Source organism: Nylanderia fulva, unplaced genomic scaffold, assembly GCF_048542155.1.
Source record: "Nylanderia fulva isolate GAGA-0341 unplaced genomic scaffold, ASM4854215v1 Scaffold2, whole genome shotgun sequence".
Classification (NCBI taxonomy): Eukaryota; Metazoa; Arthropoda; class Insecta; order Hymenoptera; family Formicidae; genus Nylanderia; species Nylanderia fulva.
Genome location: NW_028190263.1, coordinates 7317646 through 7339838, shown reverse-complemented (window position 1 = coordinate 7339838; position 22193 = coordinate 7317646). Strand labels below are relative to the sequence as shown.

The 22193-nt window shown below is 35.4% G+C and overlaps 2 protein-coding genes and 1 non-coding gene across 4 annotated transcripts in view; 1 reads left to right on the top strand and 2 right to left on the bottom strand.

The window, feature by feature from the left end:
• The window catches only part of LOC114942857 (uncharacterized), a 72219-nt gene extending 50180 nt beyond the window's left edge, over nt 1-22039 (bottom strand). Inside the window, exons 1-4 of the mRNA XM_085482120.1 lie at nt 21874-22039; nt 21541-21753; nt 19937-20349; nt 19348-19444 (exon numbers count right to left, since the gene is read on the bottom strand). Of these exons, the coding sequence (XP_085338246.1) occupies nt 19348-19444; nt 19937-20315 (476 nt within the window). The 5' untranslated portion in view covers nt 20316-20349; nt 21541-21753; nt 21874-22039. The remainder of the gene's footprint in view (nt 1-19347; nt 19445-19936; nt 20350-21540; nt 21754-21873) is intronic.
• On the top strand, nt 4659-22166 carry LOC114942996 (uncharacterized). 2 transcript variants are annotated; one of them, XM_085482122.1, is made up of 3 exons: nt 4659-4955; nt 18351-18511; nt 22105-22166. In XM_085482122.1, exons 1-3 carry the CDS (start codon nt 4836-4838, stop codon nt 22121-22123), a joined length of 300 nt encoding a protein of 99 aa, XP_085338248.1. In that variant the 5' UTR covers nt 4659-4835; the 3' UTR covers nt 22124-22166. The 2 variants fall into 2 exon arrangements, with proteins under 2 accessions (XP_085338248.1, XP_085338247.1); XM_085482121.1 differs by lacking the exon at nt 22105-22166 and having other exon boundaries at nt 4678-4955; nt 18351-20462.
• Nucleotides 9038-9109, bottom strand: TRNAT-CGU (transfer RNA threonine (anticodon CGU)). Its single transcript has one exon. It is a non-coding gene; the product is annotated as a tRNA-Thr (tRNA).
• Nucleotides 22167-22193: the final 27 nt, after the last annotated feature.

Sequence of the window (22193 nt, the reverse complement as noted above, 5' to 3'; positions counted from 1 at the left end):
AACTCAAATGATCCATATGTAACGAAACGTTTGTAAAAACTATAAATAAATTGCTTTAATTTTAAATTTAAACAACGTTCATTTGCTCGTCTATAAAAAGAACCTGACATTATTATTTCGATTCTAAATATTTAAATATATAACTCAAATGATCCATATGTAACGAAACGTTTGTAAAAACTATAAATAAATTGCTTTAATTTTAAATTTAAACAACGTTCATTTGCTCGTCTATAAAAAGAACCTGACATTATTATTTCGATTCTAAATATTTAAACTTTATGGAAATAATAAGAGAATAATTTAAATTTCTATTTAACGAGAGAGATCCAGCTGTACTCTTTCGCGATGTTGTCGCTCGTTAACGTTGGCAAATGCATATCGCGTGCCAGCTTAGAATGGTATCAATTTAATTCTCCAACGACATGATAATTCTCCAAGTATACGTATTACATATATACATATATCGCATATGTATATCGCAGTCTGTGCGTTTCTGCGAGCAGTCGGGAACTCTGGTTCGAATGCACGAAGGAAGAGAGATTGTAGCTTCGAGTCTCCCTCCGCACGGTTTCTTCGCCATTCGTCCTCAGCGACCGCGACGAAAAGGAAGAATTCAAGGTCAGCGTGTTCTTCTTGCACCGCTTGCAACCCGCTTGCACTCGCTCCACCTCGCATTATGCATGTACGCGAGTCTTAGCCGAGGTAAGACCTATCTTATTACGCATATTATTACCGGTGCCCGCTCTTTTTGTAACGCGAGAGAAACGCATTGTGTGCGTCTCTCGGCCTGGGAATTTAAATGCTTCAACTATTTCCTGTCCACTACGTCTTCGCATCTTTTGTACGAAGAGTTCCCGGATAAAGGCGAACTCTCTCTCTCTCTCTCTCCAAGTATATATATATATATATATATATATGTATGTAGTTGGTATAAGGAAGTTTCCAAGGTCGTATATCTGTTTGAATATTTAAGAACACAGTTTGTGCGAGAAGGCGATATGGCCGGCGCGATTTTACAAGTCTATGGCAATAAAATATGAACACTTATATACTGATGTTAGAGGTCAGATCATCGTGGGAAAATATATATATATATATATATATGCGAATGTGTTCTCGTGTAAAATTTACGAGCGATATATTTGCCCGGTTATGAACCCCCCTTTCGTCGAAATAAAATCTGGATTCGATCTATAAAGAGGCGAAATGAATCGTAATAGCCACGTGCAGTGTTTGCTGTTATCTGAATAAAATTATACAGATGAGCATCTAGTCATATAATTTTATTTATTTTAAAAATGTTTTATTTTTTCAGATAATTTGGTTTAGAGTTAGCACATAAAAACACTTAATTAATAAAACTTAAGCAGTAAGCGACAAAAATTTATTGATAAAAGTATGAATATATATTTAGATCCCTTTTATAATTTTCATCTTTTTGTAACTGTGTTTACACGAACGGTCTTAAAAATAATATAAAAATAATATCTGAAAGTTATCTAGGTGAATCGCTATATAATTTTATCTCTTTTATCTAGATATATTTAAAATAAAATTATCCTCATCTTATATAAGATGCATTTACATATTTTCATCTCAGCTTCGTCTAATAAGCGCAACACTAATTATACAGGGTGCATATCTAAATAAGTACGAAACATCTTAGAGGATAATTCTTTGTCGAAAATTAAGGGAGGTTTCTTATACAATAAAGGGAATTAAAAATTAAGTTTTTATTTTTTTCTCAAATTTTAGAAAAATTAAAAAAAAAATGAAACGGAAAATATCCATCAAATTTCATTTACGCAGCTAATTTAAAAATCACCCAAGCACAACACTATGGCCACGTGAGAATAAGCTTTTCTAGAGGACGAATTTCAACTACCTAATAATAATTAATGGCATATATTTAAAATAAAATTATCCTCATCTTATATAAGATGCATTTACATATTTTCATCTCAGCTTCGTCTAATAAGCGCAACACTAATTATACAGGGTGCATATCTAAATAAGTACGAAACATCTTAGGGGATAATTCTTTGTCGAAAATTAAGGGAGGTTTCTTATACAATAAAGGGAGTTAAAAATTAAGTTTTTATTTTTTTCTCAAATTTTAGAAAAATTAAAAAAAAAATGAAACGGAAAATATCCATCAAATTTCATTTACGCAGCTAATTTAAAAATCACCCAAGCACAACACTATGGCCACGTGAGAATAAGCTTTTCTAGAGGACGAATTTCAACTACGTAATAATAATTAATGGCATAAATAAGAACACATTCGCGGACGATTGTGCAAGCGTGAAAAGTTATTTGCCAATGCGGCGATACAGTATCGCGCTAGAGTACTACGGTGTGTTATAATACGGTGACACATCATCGTATTATAACACCGCCAGCGGTTTTATCGTCGAGAAGCGCGATACGAGAGGCGACGATGAATACTCGGTGCACGAAATCGCGAAAGCGCTTCTGCGCTACGCGATAAATATTTATATCATTGCGGAACGCGGTTCGTTTTATCTCTCGCTTCTTACGGAGAGATATACGCGGCCTCGTCAATTTATAAACGGTTCTCGTATGTATGTAAGATACACTTTGCAAGATATACGTAAAATATCCAGACCCTCCGCGATGCGCTTATTGATTTATCTAATATTGATTTTTATTTGCTTCTAGATCGTCGAAAAAGATTCTTGTCGAATTTAATTACCGATATTTAAATCCGCGATATTGATGAAAAAATGATGAATTTTAATTTTATGATAAATATATAAGCGTATTTATCTTTGTAAGCTATAAATTAATTGACGAGGCTAGTTTATATCGCACGCTTCGAAAAATAAAAATATGTATTTATATATACAAATCAGCAAGAATTTCTAATCAAATTTTTCCGACGTTACGCAACTCGCGCGGATTATAAAAACGCGAGCGTATCAATTTCAAGACGCGAAATCCCAACTGGAGTCAGCATTTCCTTATAAAAAAAAATTCAACGAGTTTTATAAATTTTCAAAGCGACGCAAAACAATATTTCATCATCACGGTCCAAAACGGTATATATATATATATAAGCTCTCATCGCGTACACCGTAATTTTTTTTTTCGGGCCGAGAATTTTGTCATATAGCAGAAATAGAATTTCCAAGTTTAAATCTCGGATTATAATGTACCTGTCGCGAGCGATAGTATAATTTCGGAGCGCGACGAGAGAAAAATGCGGAGCTCCGCTTCCAACCAGGTGGAACATTTCTGTTCCGGTGCATCGCACATCGGCAAATTCCGTATACGCATATGCATGTACATATAAATATATTATATGTATGCATTCGGTGGCGAGACGCGTATACGCGTGCGAAACTTTTCTATCGATCGGCGAGCGCCTGCCTATCCCCGGCGGGATGCGTGGAAAGGGATCACGTTGTCCTCGCGTGTCGATACCGATAACACCCTCGGTCCTCGTCGTCGCCTCGCGTCGTAGCCGGTGCGCGATAAGGCGCTTATCGCCGCTGCAGCTCTGTACCGAGATACGGGAGTCTATAAGGATCGGCCCCGAATATAAAGACGAAGATCTCGGCATGCATACGATGTGTGCAGCCTTCCGCCTTAAAAGCAGCTGTTTTACGGATATATCGACGTCTCTTCATTTTATTCATTCAATATATTTCATTTTTTTCTCACTTCGTTATAAATATTGTAAATTATTTTATATAAAATATTATGTTATAATTATAAATTCAAAGTTTGAAAGTTTCGCGGATATCGACGCCTCTTAATTATTGATAAGATGTTTCATTTTTCTCACCCACTCGTTATGAATATTATATAAATTATATATTAATATAATATATAATACACCGAGAGAATTTTCTCTTAGAATTTATCCTGAAAATCATGATCGTAGAACAATATAGTATTGGAAGAATTTTATAAGAGTTTGTCTGTGATTAATATTTACCACAATAAAAAATATTAATATCTTACATAATAAAATTAATCGAAACATGTTTTTTATCTTATTGTGGATATTAATTTTTTTAATAAGAGAGAAACTCTTATAAAATTCTTCCAATACCATATGAGTCCTATGATTACTATAATTTTTAGAGTAAATTCTAAAAGAAAATTCTCTTTGTGTTTCAATAATTATATTATAAATTAAATAATATAGCCAATTTATGATTATGAATGTTCCTTTCTTAGGACAGGCTGTTTGAAAATTTGACAGATATCGACGTCTCTTAATCATTGATAAAATAATTTTATTCTTTTCTCCTTTCATTATGAACGTAATAATGACGTAACCAACTTATAATTGTAAATGTTCCAAAAATTAGATAATAGATAAATTATACAGTTACATGTGAATTTATTATCTATATATCAGACACATGTTACATATATGACTTATGACTCTTCTTAGAGTCGTCTTTGCGAGAATCTAATTTTACACGAGGGAAATTACTGTCGTCGAAGCGAGTAATTTTTAAATACACTTATCACCGCGCGTAGATCGATCGTCCGCGACGAATGAAAGAGACTAATGAAATTATGTGCATACACACACGCGGTTCTTCTCGCCGCGTGTATGTCGCGCGGCCGTAATTGCGGAATATTCTGTAATTCGTCGGATTGGTGGGGAAAAGGCGCTTTTTTCCGAGAGCATCCCGACACCGCTCGACGGATGCCGGTCACGTAAATCCCGTAGTTCCGAAAGGAATCCTGAGAGAGAGAGCACGCTGCGGAATACTAGAATACCTACTCCGTATAGCGGCAGAGAATGCGCGGCGCGTATCCGCAGCACGCGAGCGGATAACCGTGCTCGGATGCGCGCGATCGAAAGTACGAGGTGCAGGCGACGACGGGTTCGGAATTTTCGGGACGAATATGCGTCTTCGCCGAGAAATGCAATGTTGTGCTTATTGTTAGATGATTTTCAGGGTTGGGTAAGTTCATGATTTTTCTCAACTAAGTTAAGTTGAAGTTAGTTGCTTGTGAAATTCATTTAGTTTAGTTAAAAGTTGCATGAACAAAAAATTAATTTAGTTCAAGTTAAGTTGAGATTAAATTAACTGAAGTTAAATCAAAAGTCAATTTTTAAAAACATTATTTATATTCAATTAGAATTTTGTTCGTTCATTCTTTTAAAATTTATAAAGACAAAGAAAGAAATTTTGATTTTTATATAGAAGTATATTTTTTGCTAATTACAATTGGTGGCAAATGAACATAAAAATTAATAATATACCTTAATTTAAAAATAATATTTTCAACTTATAACTTTATTTATAACTTATAAAAAACAATAATGGTATTTAGAGATTAAAAAATTTAACTTAAGAAAAAAGTTAATAAGTTTAAGCTCAAAAGTAACTAGTTAAAGTTAAAACTTAATTATATATTTTAAATTAACTAAGCTAAGTTAAAAGTTATTAACTTTTTAACTTCTTTAAACTTTTAACTAATTAATTAGTTACTATCCAACCCTGATAATTTTAAAATTAGCTAGATAAAGATGGGATAAAAATATGTAAATTTATCTTACATAGGATAAAGATGATTTTGATTTAAATATATCTAAGGTAAAAGAAACAATTATATGGCAATTCATCTAGATAACTTTCAAATATTATTTTTAAGACTACTTATGTAAATACAGTTATTAGAAAATGTTAATTATAAAAGGGATATAAAAATATATGTATTTATAAATTTTTTTATCGCTTATTGCTGAAAATCTACTAATTAAGTATTTTTATGTGCTATTACTCTAAATCAAATTTTCTGAATATTACTCTAAATAATTTAGTGAAGATAACTCTTTTTCATTTAAAATGCAAATATAGATAATACATATTTTTATTATCTATATAACGATAAGATAACGCCAAAATTTCACCTAGATGATCATCTATATAATTTTATTTAGACAACAGTAAGCACTGTGTACAATGATACGTTCTTTTTTGCCTCTAATATTCAGTGTATCTAAATAAGTGCGAAAAATTTTAGGAGATGATTCTTTGTCGAAAATTAAGAAACCCTCCTTAATTTTCGACAAAGAATCATCTTCTAAAATTAAGGAGGGTTTCTTAATTTTCGAAAAGAATCATTTTCTAACATTCTTCGCACTTATTTAGATACATCCTGTATATGCCTCTAATATATATGTAATATATATAAATAATACCAAATAAGATTGTATATTTAAATATCGAAATGCCTGGTCAATTAAATAAAGAGCAAGTATCGGTCACGCGCGAGACGTATCTCTTCGTCTGATAATTATAGGAACGTAGAAATTTGCAAAATGCAAATATTGCCAGATTGTTACTTTCGACTCTTCGCTCAATCGGGATAAGAATCCGACGAAAATGCATACTGCATATATATCGAGGAGAAGTGGATTTACATTTTTCGCCTGCGAGATAGGTCGGTTTCGCAGGAACATAAATCTTCGACGCGATAAACATTGAAAGGCACTGTTATTTCAGGTATGCATATTAAGACACGCGAGAATTGAGTCTCTCTATACAGCATATAAAAAGCGGGCGTGTAATCGAAGAAACAAAAGAAAAAAAAGCGCGTTACGTCAGAAATACGCGTGTATAGTATATGTAAATTTCACGTGTGACATGTAATCGAACGATTCCGAACGGTAGTTGTCGACGAAAAGCGAATGCTCTATCGCGAAGAGGTGGTCCTTGATCTTGCTGACGCGACGAAAGCCATAAATTTTCGGACAGTCGTCTGTCCCAAGCCTGTATCGAGCCTCGAAATCGACTCTCTGTCTCTCTGCTTCTGCTTTAAGTTCTGAGCTACTTGAGTTTTCGCCTCACTTCGACGAACCATTACCTCGCCCACGTCGCGAGCACACAATCGCCTAAAGTCCTCCGATCGAGTAAAACCGGTTTGGATCGCGACCAGTAACTATCTACCTATGCGGCCGGATTTCATGATCGAAAGAGAGGAGAGGCCTCGCTTCTTTTTACCGAGAAAGAAGGCCACGCGGCGATATTCCTCGACGAATTAAACTACTCGAATAACGTGACGCGAATCTGCGATCGACTTCTCGAATATCCCTAGGCGATCGAATCAAAGAACAGCAGAATGTAGCTTGTAAATTTTCATCCTTATTCGTGTAAAAATCATCATCATTTATAAATAAAATTTTATTTAATTAAAAAAGGAGACATTTGCGTAATTAAAAAATTCCGAGTTATTTAAAGAGCTTTTTTCTGCGCTCCAATATCCTTGGGCGATCGAACCAAAGAACAGTAGAATATAGCTTGTAATTTTCATCCTTATTTATGTAAATATGATCATCATCATCATGTATATATAAAATTTTATTTAATTAAAAAGGAGACATTTGCGTAATTAAAAAATTCCGAGCTATTTAAAGAGCTTTTTTTCTGCGCTCCAATATCCTTAGGCGATCAAAAGAACAGTAGAATATAGCTTGTAATTTTCATCCTTATTTATGTAAATATGATCATCATCATCATGTATATATAAAATTTTATTTAATTAAAAAAGGAGACATTTGCGTAATTAAAAAATTCCGAGCTACTTAAAGAGCTTTTTTCTGCGCTTCAATATCCAAAAAACAGTAGAATATAGCTTGTAAATGTTTATCCTTTCCGTTTCGTTTATCCTTATTCGTATAAAAATCATCATCATCATCATCATCATCATCTATAAATAAAATTGTATTTAATGAAAAAAGAAAACGTTTGCACAATTAAAATAAATTCGAGCCATTTAAAGAGCTTTTTTCTGCGCTGCATTCGATAACGCTGACCCGCGTATCTTCGCGTATCGTCCAATGTCCAGCATTTTACACGCGCATCGTCCCTCCTTATTCGTAGAAAGCTCGCGTGCTCGCGACGGAGAATTTTTTATTCAACAGCCACGATGTGTCGTCGATGAGGCGCCGATAACAACGAGCTAGAAAATGCAACGCGCTGCCAGCTTGTCATAAGATACGTGAAGTAGAGTGCAAAGGGTTAACGACATTCCTCTTCGCGCGCGAGAGAGAGAAAGAGAGAGAAAGAGAGAGAGGGTCGCGCCGCTCTTAACCCCTAACCAACGTGGCGCTACTCGGTCATGCACCCCCGAGGCGCTACACGCTATGCAACCCCCGGCGGAAGCGTCGGCGACGGTGGCGGGATCGATCGCGCGCGCGTTTCTTCGTCTCTCCCGACATAAAAATTAGTATTCCGCTCTCGTCGTGACGGCCGGTGCGCGCCGTGAAAACGAGAAAGATGGCGGAAAGGGAGGAGGGAGGGAGGGAGGGAAAAGAGAACGTTCAACCCCCGTCACGATCTCGCTTGTAACCCATGAACCTACCCGGGTTATATCTATACTCTCGCGTCTCCGTTTTACGGAAACTGCACGGCTTCGGGATAACGCTCCTGAATATCGAAAACCGGGCCGGTACCGAGGGACCAACAACCCCTCTCTTCCTTCTTCTCATCCCCCTTCTACGTGGGTCGCATTCGCGGACTCGGACGCGAATGCCGACCGAATGCCGATTCCCCGTTAAGACGTGATTCGTTTTAATTGCCCGACACGGTTGTCTCATACTTCGCGCCCACGGCCTCCCCATAAATCGCTCCTTTATCGCGGATTCAGCCGATGATTCGATGTTTAACCCTACCCTTTTACACCCTCTTTTAACGAAGATGTATCTTCATCACCCTAACTTTGCTACGATCGAAAAACTCTGTCGATAATCGTAAATAAAAGCGAATTAATTGTTATTAGTTCGCGCGCGTTCAATCTGTAATCAATTAGATTTAACATATAATGTTAATATTATATTGAACCGATATCGTTGTAAATGTATATTTACATGTCAGATATAGGTATGTAAAGTATATAAGTACTATTAAAAATATATTTAAAAATTGTAAGTGAGAAAAACGTCGACTTAAAAAAATAAGAAATATTTCGAAGACAGAAAGCATAGGTTGCGATTGCAAAAATTGAAAAATTAAAGAATATTTAATAGCAAAAATTAACCTGCCTCCTGTGAGGTTTGAACTCACGACCCCTGGTTTACGAGACCAGTGCTCTGCCACTGAGCTAAAGAGGCCAACGTTTTTCATGGTTAGCTGGAGGATGATACGGCACAGATATTTATCCTACCTTCCAATTTTATTCATATCGATTTCAAAATATATGATTAACATATCTATGACCTATTTAAATAATACTCTATTTATATCAATCGAAAATAATGTTTAAATTCAATTTAATCACGTGTTATGCAAGTAATTCTGGTCTCTCCTCTCGTCGATATATCGCGTTTCATATAACTATTTTAATGTTAACAACATATTATTTTAAAACTTAATTAGCAAATTAACATTTTAATCAGATGATATTCGTCAAAAATATTAATAAAGCGTTAATTTGCTAATTAGATTGTGAAGTAATATGTTAATAATATTTAAAAAATAATATGTTACAATACGCAAATATTTTTTGACAGATATCAGCTGATTTCTGTCAAAAATATTAATCAAGAATAAAGGTATCGATTTTATATGCTCTTTTCAATAATGAATCGATTCCAAAATATATTCATCATTTATTTCAATAATAATCTATTATATATGAGATTATTTCATATTTTAAATCTTGGCCGTGACCAAGTAAAATATTTGGTGCCTTGTGCACAGATACTTAATCCTAACGAAAAATTTAGTTTCGTTAGGATAACGCACTGTCATCTGCGAATTGGCTCTTACTGCCTGTCTTATACCTTTAAATTTAAATCTATTATATATTTTGGAATCGATCCATTATTAAAAAGATCATGTAAAATTGATTACTCGATTGTATCAAAGTTCGTGTCACCACTTTTGGTATACCTTATACTTGATAAATATATTTTGACAGAAATCAGCTGATATTTGTCAAAAAATATTATTCGCGGATAAGGTATTATAAACATATTACTATTTTAATATGAATTAGAAATGATGTTAAAATTCAATTTAATCGCTTAATCATTAGACATGTAATTCTGACCTTTCCTCTCGTCGATATATCGCGTCGCGTTTAAACTGCATCGCGCCTTTTTAAAGGGCGTCTAATCTAGCGTCTGTACATACACGACGAAGAATCTCGAGGAATCACCGAAAAGTAAAGTTCGACCCACAAATCCCGGGTGACGTAAAGCAGATGTCAGTCGCCACTTCCCGTTTCGCGCGTAGTACGAGCGCACAATGAGGCCCACGTGCTTTTCGGGGTTCCCTCGGATAAGGGGAACACGTGCAGACTTATACTTCCCTAGGTACGGCTGGCCGTAAAGGACAGATGTCTTAAAGATTTCTCTCGAAGGGGCGACCCTTTTCGGGGACCGGCCTGGTTCTTTGAGACGCAATAAAAGGGACCCAACGGAACGCGCTTTCGTAAGACCATTGTACTATTAAGCAGATGTTATCCAATGAATGCGCGCAATGTATAATATGAATCACGGCACAAAGGGCTCGATTTTTCTAGGACGCCTGAGAATTTTTGCATCTTTGCCCTCCGTACGTTATTCGCTGTTGTTTTGAAAAGATATATCTTGCCAATCCTTTCCTTCTAAATGCATTCAAATTATCGATATAATAAATATTCGATTAATAATTATCCTTATGACATGGTTAAATGATATCTCATTATTTTTAAATAAGTGTGTAGTGACTAATAGTTAAGAACTTATTGAGATATCTCTTCGTACAATAGTATTACATTTTTATTATTTTAATTAAAAGTATAAAATGTGAGAGAAAAATGAAAAACTTTATTTTACAATATATTTAATTTTATAAAATTTGTAAAGTTATATTTTTTGGATTATTTAATATTCGTATACTTTAACACGCTTAAAATTGTTAATAAATTCAAATAAAATTATATCGATGTAGAAGAGGAATGTTTTAATCTCTATATAAAAATTAAAAATGTAACAGTTTAGCGATTAACTTTCAGTTCAATTAAAACTTGTATTTTATAAACTATATATAACTTTTCAAATGAATCTCTTTGTTCTCAGCGTAAATCAGATTACACGAAACAATGACAGATAGATAATCTACTAATTTAAAAATTTCGTCATACATTGTTTTTTAATAGATAAGTCTTTCACATTGACTTATCAGCTTCGTACCGTCATCGTAATTGGCCGACATTGCAATTGATACAGAATACTGAATACGCTTTGTCTCTCGTGAATCTCTCGAACGTGTTCTGCGCGATATTCTCGTTCGCTTGAAAATTCAGAGAATCCAATTAAAAGAGCGGATGCCCCTTTAACCGCAACGAAACATGTATTGTCTCGTCTGTGCACTATATACAGGGTGTATCTAAATAAGTGCGACACATTTTAGGAGATGGTTTTTTGTCGATAATTAAGAGGGGTTTCTTATATAAACGCTCTTATATTTCTCTCTGAGAAGTTATACTTTTCTAAAGAAGGGGGTAAAAATTAAGTTTTTATTTTTTTTCCGTTTCATTTGAGAAAAGAAATAACTTAATTTTTATTTCCTTCTTTAGAAAAGTGTAACTCCTCGGGAAGGGATATAAGAATATATGTTTATACAAGAAATTCCTCTTAGTTTTCGACAAAGAATCATCTAAAATTTTGCACACTTATTTAGATAAACCCTGTATATAGTATATATATCAGCAAAATACATTTATATCTAAGAATGCATGAAGCTGAAAGATATCATTGAGTCACCTTTTCATATAAAAGATAATTGAGAAACGGTATCAAAATTAAGACATCGTGTCATGGATAAAGAAAGATAAAGGATCCATTACGGTTTATCTGAAAGCGCATACATATTAAAAGAGTCTTTATTTAAATATCGCTCGATAACGAGATGTAGGTAAAATGGTTTTAGAAACGTATAGCGTATATAGACAATAAAAAGTTGAAAACGAAAGCGATTTAAATGCGCGTCGATCGGCTGCTCGTAAAGAATAAATGAATCGCTAACAAGCTAGTCATCCGCGAAGGTGCAATCTCTTTCATTCTCTTGTAATCTACGTTTCTGATTTCGCTCATTCACCGTAATCGGTCAAATAAACAAACGATTTATAATACGATGTCGCACGTGGTGTCGCAAATGCATCATGAATATATATCTACATATACAATGTTGTATTTAGGTGATTTTTAAAATTAGCTAGATAAAGATAAGATAAAAATATGTAAATGGATTTGTTAGATAAGATGATGATTTTGTTTTAAAATTTATCTAGATGAAAGATGAAATTATGTGATTAGATAACTTCCAGATAATATTACTCTTGAGATTGCTTATACATATATAGTTCTAGAAAAGTATAAATTATAAAAGTGACATAAAATATATTCATACTTTTATTTATAAGTTGTTATCGCTTACTGCTTAAGTTCTATTATTGAAATATTTTTATGTGCTATGACTCTAAATTAAATTATCTGAACATTATTCTAGATACAATTTAATACAGATAATAATTTTTTTCATCGAAGTTGCAGATAGAGATAACATAAAGATAAGATGACACCGAAATTTCTCATCCAGATGAGCATCTATTGCTGTTATCTAAAATGATATAGATGATCATCTAGATGAAATTTTGGCATTCTCTTATCTTTATAGAGATAATAAAAATATGTATTATCTACATCTATATTTCTTAAATGAAAAAGAGTTATCTTCACTAAATTATTTAGAATATATAATGTTCAGAAAATTTGATGTAGAGTCATAGCACATAAAAATACTTAAACAATACAAAAATGTATAAATAAAACTTTATATCCTTTTCATAATTTACATGTTTAAATAACTGTGTCTACATAAGCGGTCTTAAAAATAAAATCTATCATCTGGAAGTTATCTAGATGAATCGCCATATAATTTCATCTTTCATCTAGATAAATTCTACATTATAAAAAGCAACCTAATCTTGATCTTATCTATATAAGAGATGAATGTACATATTTTCATCTCATCTTCATCTAGCTAATGACAAAATCATCCAAGCACTACACTATGCGCCCGTTTGACTCGCACTCGCGCGCGCGCGCAAACCTAACACCGAAGAAGCGGGTCCAACGTGCTAGCGGTGGCGGGCACTATGACGAAGAGCGGCGCGAGACGTACGAAGCCAACCTCCGCTCCGTACCCTTGAACCTAACAGACGCTCGCGATGTTGCCGCCTCGTGCAAGTATGCCGCAAGCGGAACGGAGCCCGGCACTCGTTCTCGTTCGGTCGCGCTCGGCTGTGCTCGATGCGTGCTTTCTTCGCAAGAATTCCGTGGCCATGCCGTGCCGTTCGCTTCTACCCCCTTTCGCCCCTCTCTTCATCATAGTAGTAGTCGTGGTCGTCGTCGTCGTCGTCGTCGTCGGCAGCGGTCGGCTGGCGCGATGCCGACCGCGCTGACGTCACGCGCGTCAGCGTTACGCGTAGCGTTACGTAAAAAACGTGCGGCTGGCTGACTGGTTGCTCGCTCGCTCGCTCGACGAGCTTGGCTGGCGAACTCTACTCGGTGAAGCGTGTCGCCGTAGCGTAGCGACGCTTACGTTCGCATAAACGGCATTCTATGCATCACGTAGAAGCTTAAATAAGGCGCGCTCCGACGACTCTATAACGGAGACAAATCTTTATCTCTCCCACACTGTTATTCTCGTCTCTCAGTTTCGATTCTGGGCTTCTCCACCGTACGCGGAAAGATGTAAATGTCGGATCAAACATATTATTTCCCGCGCTTTTTTTCTTTTATGTACAATCGGATTTCCAAGGTTGATTCATTTAGTACGAATATCAGAATCAGATGATGGTGATTAGAGCGGTAAATGTAGAATACGGATGCTCGCTTCACGCGGCGTTAGGCTCGGTTTTTTTTAAACCGCCTTTGTTTAGCGTCACGTTTAGCGCTACGTGCGTATATACGAGTCTGTTTCTCTACTTCTCTTCTACTGCGTAGCAGGAAAAAAAAACCGCACACATAATGTAAACGCGATGAGAGTCGGATAGCTATATTTAGAACGCTAAATGCGCCACGTGCAAATAGCGCGCGAGCTTTACGATGATAATTTATCCGCGAGGAAGCGCCAGCTTCGAGGAAGACGGTTCCCTTCTTATCCTCTTCTTCCCTCTCGGGGACCTTTTTTTTCTTTTTTACGTAACGTTTGCGCGCGACTCCGTGACGTCAGCTAGTGCTCCTCGGCATGCCGCCAGTCAATTTTATCGGCGGATTCCTCGTGGAGAAAGCATAGACAAACATAACCCACATAGAACGGTCTCTTCTCGAGCGCGGCAGGGTCAACGTACGATGAAACCGGAAATTCGTCGTCTGCCTCGAGTCGACTAGAAGAGTTCCCATTTTTCCCCTCTTTATCATCCTCTCTTTTTCGCTCGCGCGACGATTACGTTAACGCGAACCGCGTTATCCGTCTTATCTGTACTGGAAAACCGGGGTAACAGGACGATGTTGTGTGATTATATTTTTGGGAATTTTGTAGAATAAAGTATTTTTTTTCATTCTTAAATCATATTTAATATTTTTCCATGATTTCTTTTCTCTTAGAACCCAGGTAGCAAACTGACCTCATTAAATGTCAAAATAACGTCATTTTGATGTTTAATGACGTCAGTTTGCGTATATAAATCAACTTTGTGTAAAATTTTTAAAAAATATTGAAATTTATTATCTTACTCCCAAGTAGCAAACTGACGTCATGAAACGTCAAAATGACGACATTTAGGAAATTATTAAGATAATAAATTATTTCAATATTTTTTTTTGAAATTTTACACAAAGTTGATTTAGGTATAATTGAAATAGAATGAATTTAAATGTCACAAAACATGGATATATATAAGTTAAGTGTACTAACGGGTAAACTGGGGCAAATGGTTTAAACCGGTTCTGAGGATACTAAATATAAAGCGAGAAATTATTTTTTACAAACTGTATTAAAAAGAAAAGCGATCAAACAATATTTAGAAAATGTTTCTTAAATTTATTCTCAAGATATAAATAAAATCTTTTGCTTGCTCGAGCAAATCTATGTCATCGAGATCTTTTCCTGCTTTCGCAATTTCTGTCAAATCTATTATATAAAGTCAATAAAAGTCTGCATAGAGTTTCGTAGTTGAAAAAATCCAATTTACATATATATAAGAGAGAGATAGAGAGAGATCACATTTAAAGTCGCATCTTTAATTGCGTTCGACGAAGATTAAATGACCGACAACTCGCGCAGGCGATGTTCCTTTCATCATAAACGTGTCATAATAATACTATATATGCGCGATAGTATGTGATTTATGTTCGCGCTGTGAAACCGCAGAAATCCAAGAAAAGCTATTTACACAAAGGAATACACTGACTGCAAGAGGAGTCCTTCCTCTCCGAGAGAAGCATCCTCCTTTATTCCTCCCGGAGTATGGGGCTCCTTCTTCGTCTCCCGTTCGCACGCTCGTGTGCCATTTACGAGGCAAACCGGTTTACGCTTTTTGCGAGCCTCGACTTCGCCAAGAATGTTGATTTTTGCGATATATACCGCTTGGGAACCTAACCTACATCATTATCCGCGGATGAGCTGACTGTGCTTGAAAACTCTCTCTCGTGCGAGTTGCACGAAAACTGTCTCTTTAACGCTGACGCGCCGGATTACATTTCGGAATAATCGAGGGATGAGAGAGAGATTGCGCTCCGGGAATTGTCTGCTTTAAATGGAACATTGTTTCCGGATTATATAGATTGAACAAAAAATTTTGTTCACTTGACTAGACCTTATTCCAGATATAAATATTAAATTCAATATTTTATCCAACAAAATGGATATATTTAACTTTAATACTAATATACACTATGTTCAATTAACAATCTAGTAATTTAGTTGCATAGTTTAATGTGGTTAACACATTTTTTCACACTAAAAAAAATTTCGTTAACTTGATTAAACCTCCCAACTATAGATATTATTTTGTTAATCGAACATATTTAAATTAAATATTAAATATGTAATCTAATAAAATGTATATTTAATTTAAATACTAATATAGTATATGTTCAATTAACAATATAGTAATTTAGTTGCACAGTTCAGTCAAGTTAACAAATTTTTTTCAGTATATTATGTCGTTTGGAATTTTCAAATGGCGAACCTTGGATCATGTATTGTATTTATTAATTTTTTATCTCGTGCAAGTTGCCCGAAAACTCTCTTTTTAGCGCTGACGCGGGATTACATTTCGAAATAATCGAGGGATGAAGAGAGATTGCGCTTCAGGAATCATCTCGATGTCTGCTTTAAATGGGGCATTGTTTGCGGATTAATACACTGAAAAAAAAAAAAAAAATTTGTGCCCTTGACTAAATCTTTCAATTAAATATTATTTTATTAATTGAACTTATAAAAATATTTAAATTTAATATAACATATTAGATCTGACAAAACATATATTTCACTTGAATACTAATGTATGTTCAATTAACAAAATAGTAATTTAGTTAAAAAGGTTTAGTCGAGATAACAAATGTTTTTTTCCAGTCTATTATGTTTGCAATTTTCAAGCGGTGAACCTTGAATTATGTATTTATTACGCCAAAAATAGAATTAACGAGCACGAAAATAATTTTATGAACGTGAAAAACACGCGATCTTGTAAAAATTATACCGCAAATTAAAGAAGAGTCGATGTAAAATTTATCCTAGAAAATTACATTTGACGTTGAGATATTATTATATAAGAACTCTCAATTTCACGGAGCAAATTGCTATCGAATTTTTTATTTCTTAATCTTTATCCTATTTTCGATTTCGTTGATATAAATTAAATCATCCTTCAATATTTTGTTATTCTACAATGTTTTCAATAAATATAGATTAGTCAATAAATAAATCACTAAAATACGCAAACGATGCATAAATAGAAATAAATAGAAAAGATTTATTGTTAGAAACAGAGAGCAAAATAATTGACCACGTTGATCCAGATTGATTTAATTAGGGTCGTAAGAGAAGCCTCGTATCGATTTAGTTTTGAATTATTAAGGAGAGTCTTTCTTTCTCTCTCTCTCTCTTCAAAAAAAATAACAATTCAATTTAAGCTCCCCAAGAAGCTGAACTTTTTCCTCCTTTTTCACCGAATGGGCGAGAATCCCACGAGACGTGGCGCACCTGACGCGTGTTTAGGTTTCGTGAAGGTGCCCTGCCGGGCCTTTAATAGTGGCGTCACGAGCGAAAAATGATAATGAGGCGTACAGTGCTGTAGGTTAGTGAGAACAATAGCCAGTTTACTCTTAATGAGTCGGCACGCATGCGGCTCGCGTGCTCGCGTAGTAAAAATATTTTTGGGCGCCGAGCCGTGCCTCGAATGACGAGCGCAGGAATTGCCGAATTCGTCCTCGACCGTGGAGGACAAAGTCGACACGAAATTTCAATTCTATCATCGTGTGTCCGCCTCTCTCTCTCTCTCTCTCTCTCGTTTCTCGCACGTGTTGTCGCTTTACAACAATTTTACACCGTGTTTACCGGATTCGCAAACGTATGTGTGTTATACACATATAAATAACCGTGATATTTTTACTCGCACGCGTAATTCCGTTACGTTAAAGAATGTGCGTCTACATATGTCGGGATATTTATAGAGAAGGGATCTAATACGATGTTATATCTTGCTTATTGATACAGTTCTGTCGACTGTCTAAGTCTACAGACATGGAATCAAATGCGGTGACCATCCGTTCTTTATTTCAAGTAGTCCTTTAGATTTATTAATTTTTTCTAAACTCAATTTTCTTCTGTATTTTTTGTTTATTGTTTTAATGTCTAATATGCCGTAATATTAACATGAGAATAAATTTTGAGAGATGTAAACAGCGCAATCTCTTATCTGGAATTTATTTAAGGAATCAAGGAGTTGTTTCAACATAAATCGAATTAATTTCAAATTATAAAACATACATATGTATTAGACTTTTGATAGTCTCCATTTAACATATCTATTATGTTAAATGAACACAAAACTTTCTGCGGACCGTTTGACATATGTTATTTGTTAAACACAAATTTTTCAACTTATGAAAAAACCTTAAAATCTTGAGTTGATCGTCCCGGATAAATACGGAGAGATGATTATGTTTTGCAATTATGGATTATTCCGCTCTGAAAAAAAATCTATTGAAGTCGAATAAATATTTTAATACTGCCTAATAAATCATTAATTTGAAACTAATATTGATTTGATGTGAAACATATTTATTTGATAGAAAATTTATTGAGTAAGTATTAAAAGAAATATTTATATTAATTTAATAATTTTTTTTTCAGCCCGGTAAAACGCGGAAGATTCACGAGCTGTCGGAGGAGATCTCGTCGTCGGCGAACGATCGGGCTTCCATCGGTAAACGGGACGCGGTGTGCATCTCTCCTCATCCGGGGATATCATCGACGGCGAGTCACGAACGAGTTGCGCGCGAGATCGGGAACCGGTTCGTCGAAACTTTCGAAAATTCCAGAATGGTGTAGCCGAGCTTCTCTCGCGGCGGGTGTCCACGTCTCACAAGAGCGAACGAAGCGCTTCTCTTTTCTCTCCTTCGTTATTTACAGTTACTTACGTAACGAGGCGCGAGCCTCTCTCTATCTCTCTTTCTTTCTCTCCCCTTGTATCTCTTGAATGATCGCTCGAGACACGGCGACTCGATGATCACACGCCGGATTCGTGCATATCGAACGTGCACGTATAAAAATAGCGTAATCGCGTGCGTTGCACACGCGCAAGCGGAAGTTGTTCACTTACCTTCTTTCGCGTGGAATCGCGTATATCCTGAGAATCGCCGCTCTTTGTACCTGAGACACCGACAAGAAATCACCAGCGCGCGTTATTCGCGCGGCATCGGGCAAAAACCGGAGCTTATTATAAGTTCGTCGAGAAAATAATGCGACGAAAAGGGTGTACGCTCGCGTAATTAATGCGGCGATAAAAAGAAATTGAATGTGTCGAATAAAACTAGTCGATTGAATCGAAAGGATATTAACGTCTCTCACATATAAAGGATATTTTCAGAGACGTAATTAGTGTTTCTAAAAGGAAAACAAAGTTTCATTGCTTAACAAGTTCCGCAATCATCTTGTCACTTCTCTCGTGATGTATTGCAAAGTATAATCGTTTGAATCCTTAATAAATCACGTAAGCGTGACTGCGTCTTCGACACAAAAATCCAGAATAATAATCCGTTTCCGCGAAACTTTCGCGAGTTTTCACGCAAGTGCATGTACACGTATTTAAAAAAATGCATAGAAAATTCTCACACACAGGTGTACTCACGTGCATCGTGTTGACCGATCGACGACAATCAAGCTCGGTAATTCGGGCAGAACGTCTGGATCTTGTAGGTCCTTTGCGATAACTCGGCTGCAGCTTTCTGAAAGTTATTAAAATTAATTAATAGAGTTAATTTTTCTCTTTTAATTTAACGTAAGATAAATTTTTAATATTTTTGATGAACTTTATTATAAAAGTCTTATTTTTTTTATACCATTATTTAATTCTTGTTGCATTTTACAATTTTTCATATATTTATACTATACTTTTGAACAAAAGAATTCGAAAATATTTAACAGTACTATTTATTACAGCACGCGTAATTATTCGTCTTAGCATTCTAATACAGTGAAAACAATTGTTAACTTGACTAAACCTTTCAACTAAATTACTATTTTATTAATTGAACATATATTAGCATTATTAAGTCAAATACATATTTTGTTAGATGTAATATGTCATATTTAAATATTGTTATATGTTACATTAACAAAATATTATTTAGTTGAACGGTTTAGTCAAGTTAATAATTTTTTTCAGTGTACGCGCTATTGATTGCTAGAAATTATAGCGATTAATTATTTTTTTTTACCTTGAACGGAACTCTTCTCCGTTTCATCTTCGGTAACGCGCCGTTCGCGTTTAAATCTGTTCGCTAATTGCCCGGACATTCTCCAGTCGTGTATTTCCTTCCGTAAAATGTAAATCGCATCATTGTTATCCGGGCTGGCGACGCTCGTCTCGTCGCACAGGCGACCCTTGTGTCTCGCATCGTCGCTCACCTTCTTACTCTTTTTTTGCGAAAGAAGCGGCTGCTCGCGGGAACCTCGCGGTTTCGTCGCGCAGCTTTTTATGGGCTTTCTGTCCTTCGAAGATCGCGTCTTTTGCGACGATGCTCCCGCGGATGCGGATCTTTTTCTGTCGACTACGAGATTCGCTCGTCGCTCGGAAGAAACATTTCTCGAGAACATGTTGGCGGCAGCGGTTCTCCAACGATTTAATTTCCTGGAATATCGAACATGAGTTAATTATAATTGTATGTTATGTAAATAATCAGTTTAATTGACACAATAATGAAATGTATTTCAAATTAATGCAATTAAATCGATATTTCATAATCATGCGCTTATGTCGAGAGAAATACATATCGAATTTAATTTATTAGCAAAATTCCTACAACTTATAATTATATTAGCAATAATACGGGGTTATGAATTTATTTACAATAGCACGGATAAAATAATTACATGACTTATCACACATTCTCGTTATTTTCCGAATTACATATCGAATTTAAATTGGCAATATTCCAACAACTTATAACTATATTAGCAATATATAAAACGGGGTTATGAATCTATTTACAATAGCACGGATAAAATAATTGCACGAGTTATCACAAATTCTCGTTAATTCTCGAAATTCTGAAAAAAATTATCTAGTCTTTCAACTACTGAAAAGAATTTGTTTGTGTAACTTGCGTGAAGCGAAAAAACCGGCGATTTAACGTATACGTGTTCCAAGATTTGACAGACGTGTGTGACTTGTACAGCGCGTTTCAAAGTCCGTTGGCTCCGGCGTAAAAACCCTGTTGGCTGTCAGCTGTCCTAAGTTCGCGCTACCGTAACGAAGGCAAAACGTTAGCCGACATACTCGTGCGGAACGAAAACTCAACGGAGAACCGGACGACAAAACGCTCCCCCGATACCCGACTTTCCGCGTAAAAATGTCACGTCTGAAATAAAAATTATTAACGCGAGTCCGTGTCCATAAGAGATGGAGCCAATTATTTTTCAAAAAAGTATCACCTCGTCCGTAAAAGAAACACGTAGCATCTCTTACACAGAATGTGTATATATATATATATATATTTTTTTTTTTTAATATTAAATATGCAAGAATAAATTTCAGTGTTTATTCAAAAGAAGAACAAATACTTAAATTCATTTTTCCAGGGAGAGACAAATTATAAGTATTTGTTCTCCTTTTGAATAAACATTGAAATTTATTTTTGCATATTTAATATAAAAAAAAATAAGAAATAAAATTTAAAAAATTAAGAACAGAAAAATTTTCGTGCTTCTCCCCCCTAAAAAAATTCTGTGGACACCCATAATATATATATGTATATATACACACACATACATACTTTGTTTGTATTTATTATATATATATATATTTGGCGTAGAACATTACCTCTTATCTCTGCAACGTGGTACGACAATGATACATTATTCATCGCCCTTCGAAGACAAAGGCACAAAATGGACGACGAGTTTCGATCGGCCGTGTCGATACGGAACATCTGCCCTTTATTTCCTGCCACCGGACCCGCGTTTCTTCCTCAAACTCGGCGATCGAACAATGAGCGAATAATCGATCCGGTTATGTGTGCGTTCAACTCTCGTCCTGAAAACAAACATCTCTTTGAATTCACTTTCCAGAGTTATCGCCTAACTGCAGTGGTTAAGAAATTCGCGCGCTGAATTTTATCTGCCCTATCTTATTCGCATACCTCACCTGCTTTACCTTTTTGACCAGAGATGAACGAATACGCGATGACGAAGCGACAGTTTTATTCTTTTCGAGCGTCGAGCTTTCGATGTATCGACTCTGCGTGAAATTAATAACGAATTATTAATTAAAACGTCGAGCGAACTCCTCGACGACTTTTTGCCTCAGCAACAATTTGGAATTTAACGTACAAATAATCGCGCTGCCAACCATCGAAATCGATACAAATCTTCCGCGATTTTTCAGAGGTGCCAATAGAAGATAAGTTTACTGAAGGCGATGTTTCATTTGCCGCGCAAGCTTCGTCGGACGCTCTGATTGGCTGCTGTCGCTGG

Excerpts from the sequence above, each read along its gene's own strand:
- LOC114942996 (XM_085482121.1), top strand. The coding sequence starts at position 4,836 with ATGCGCGCGATCGAAAGTACGAGGTGCAGGCGACGACGGGTTCGGAAT. Across the intron at positions 4,956-18,350 it reads TAGATGATTTTCAGGGTTGG|CCCGGTAAAACGCGGAAGAT; the intron begins GTAAGTTCATGA and ends TTTTTTTTTCAG.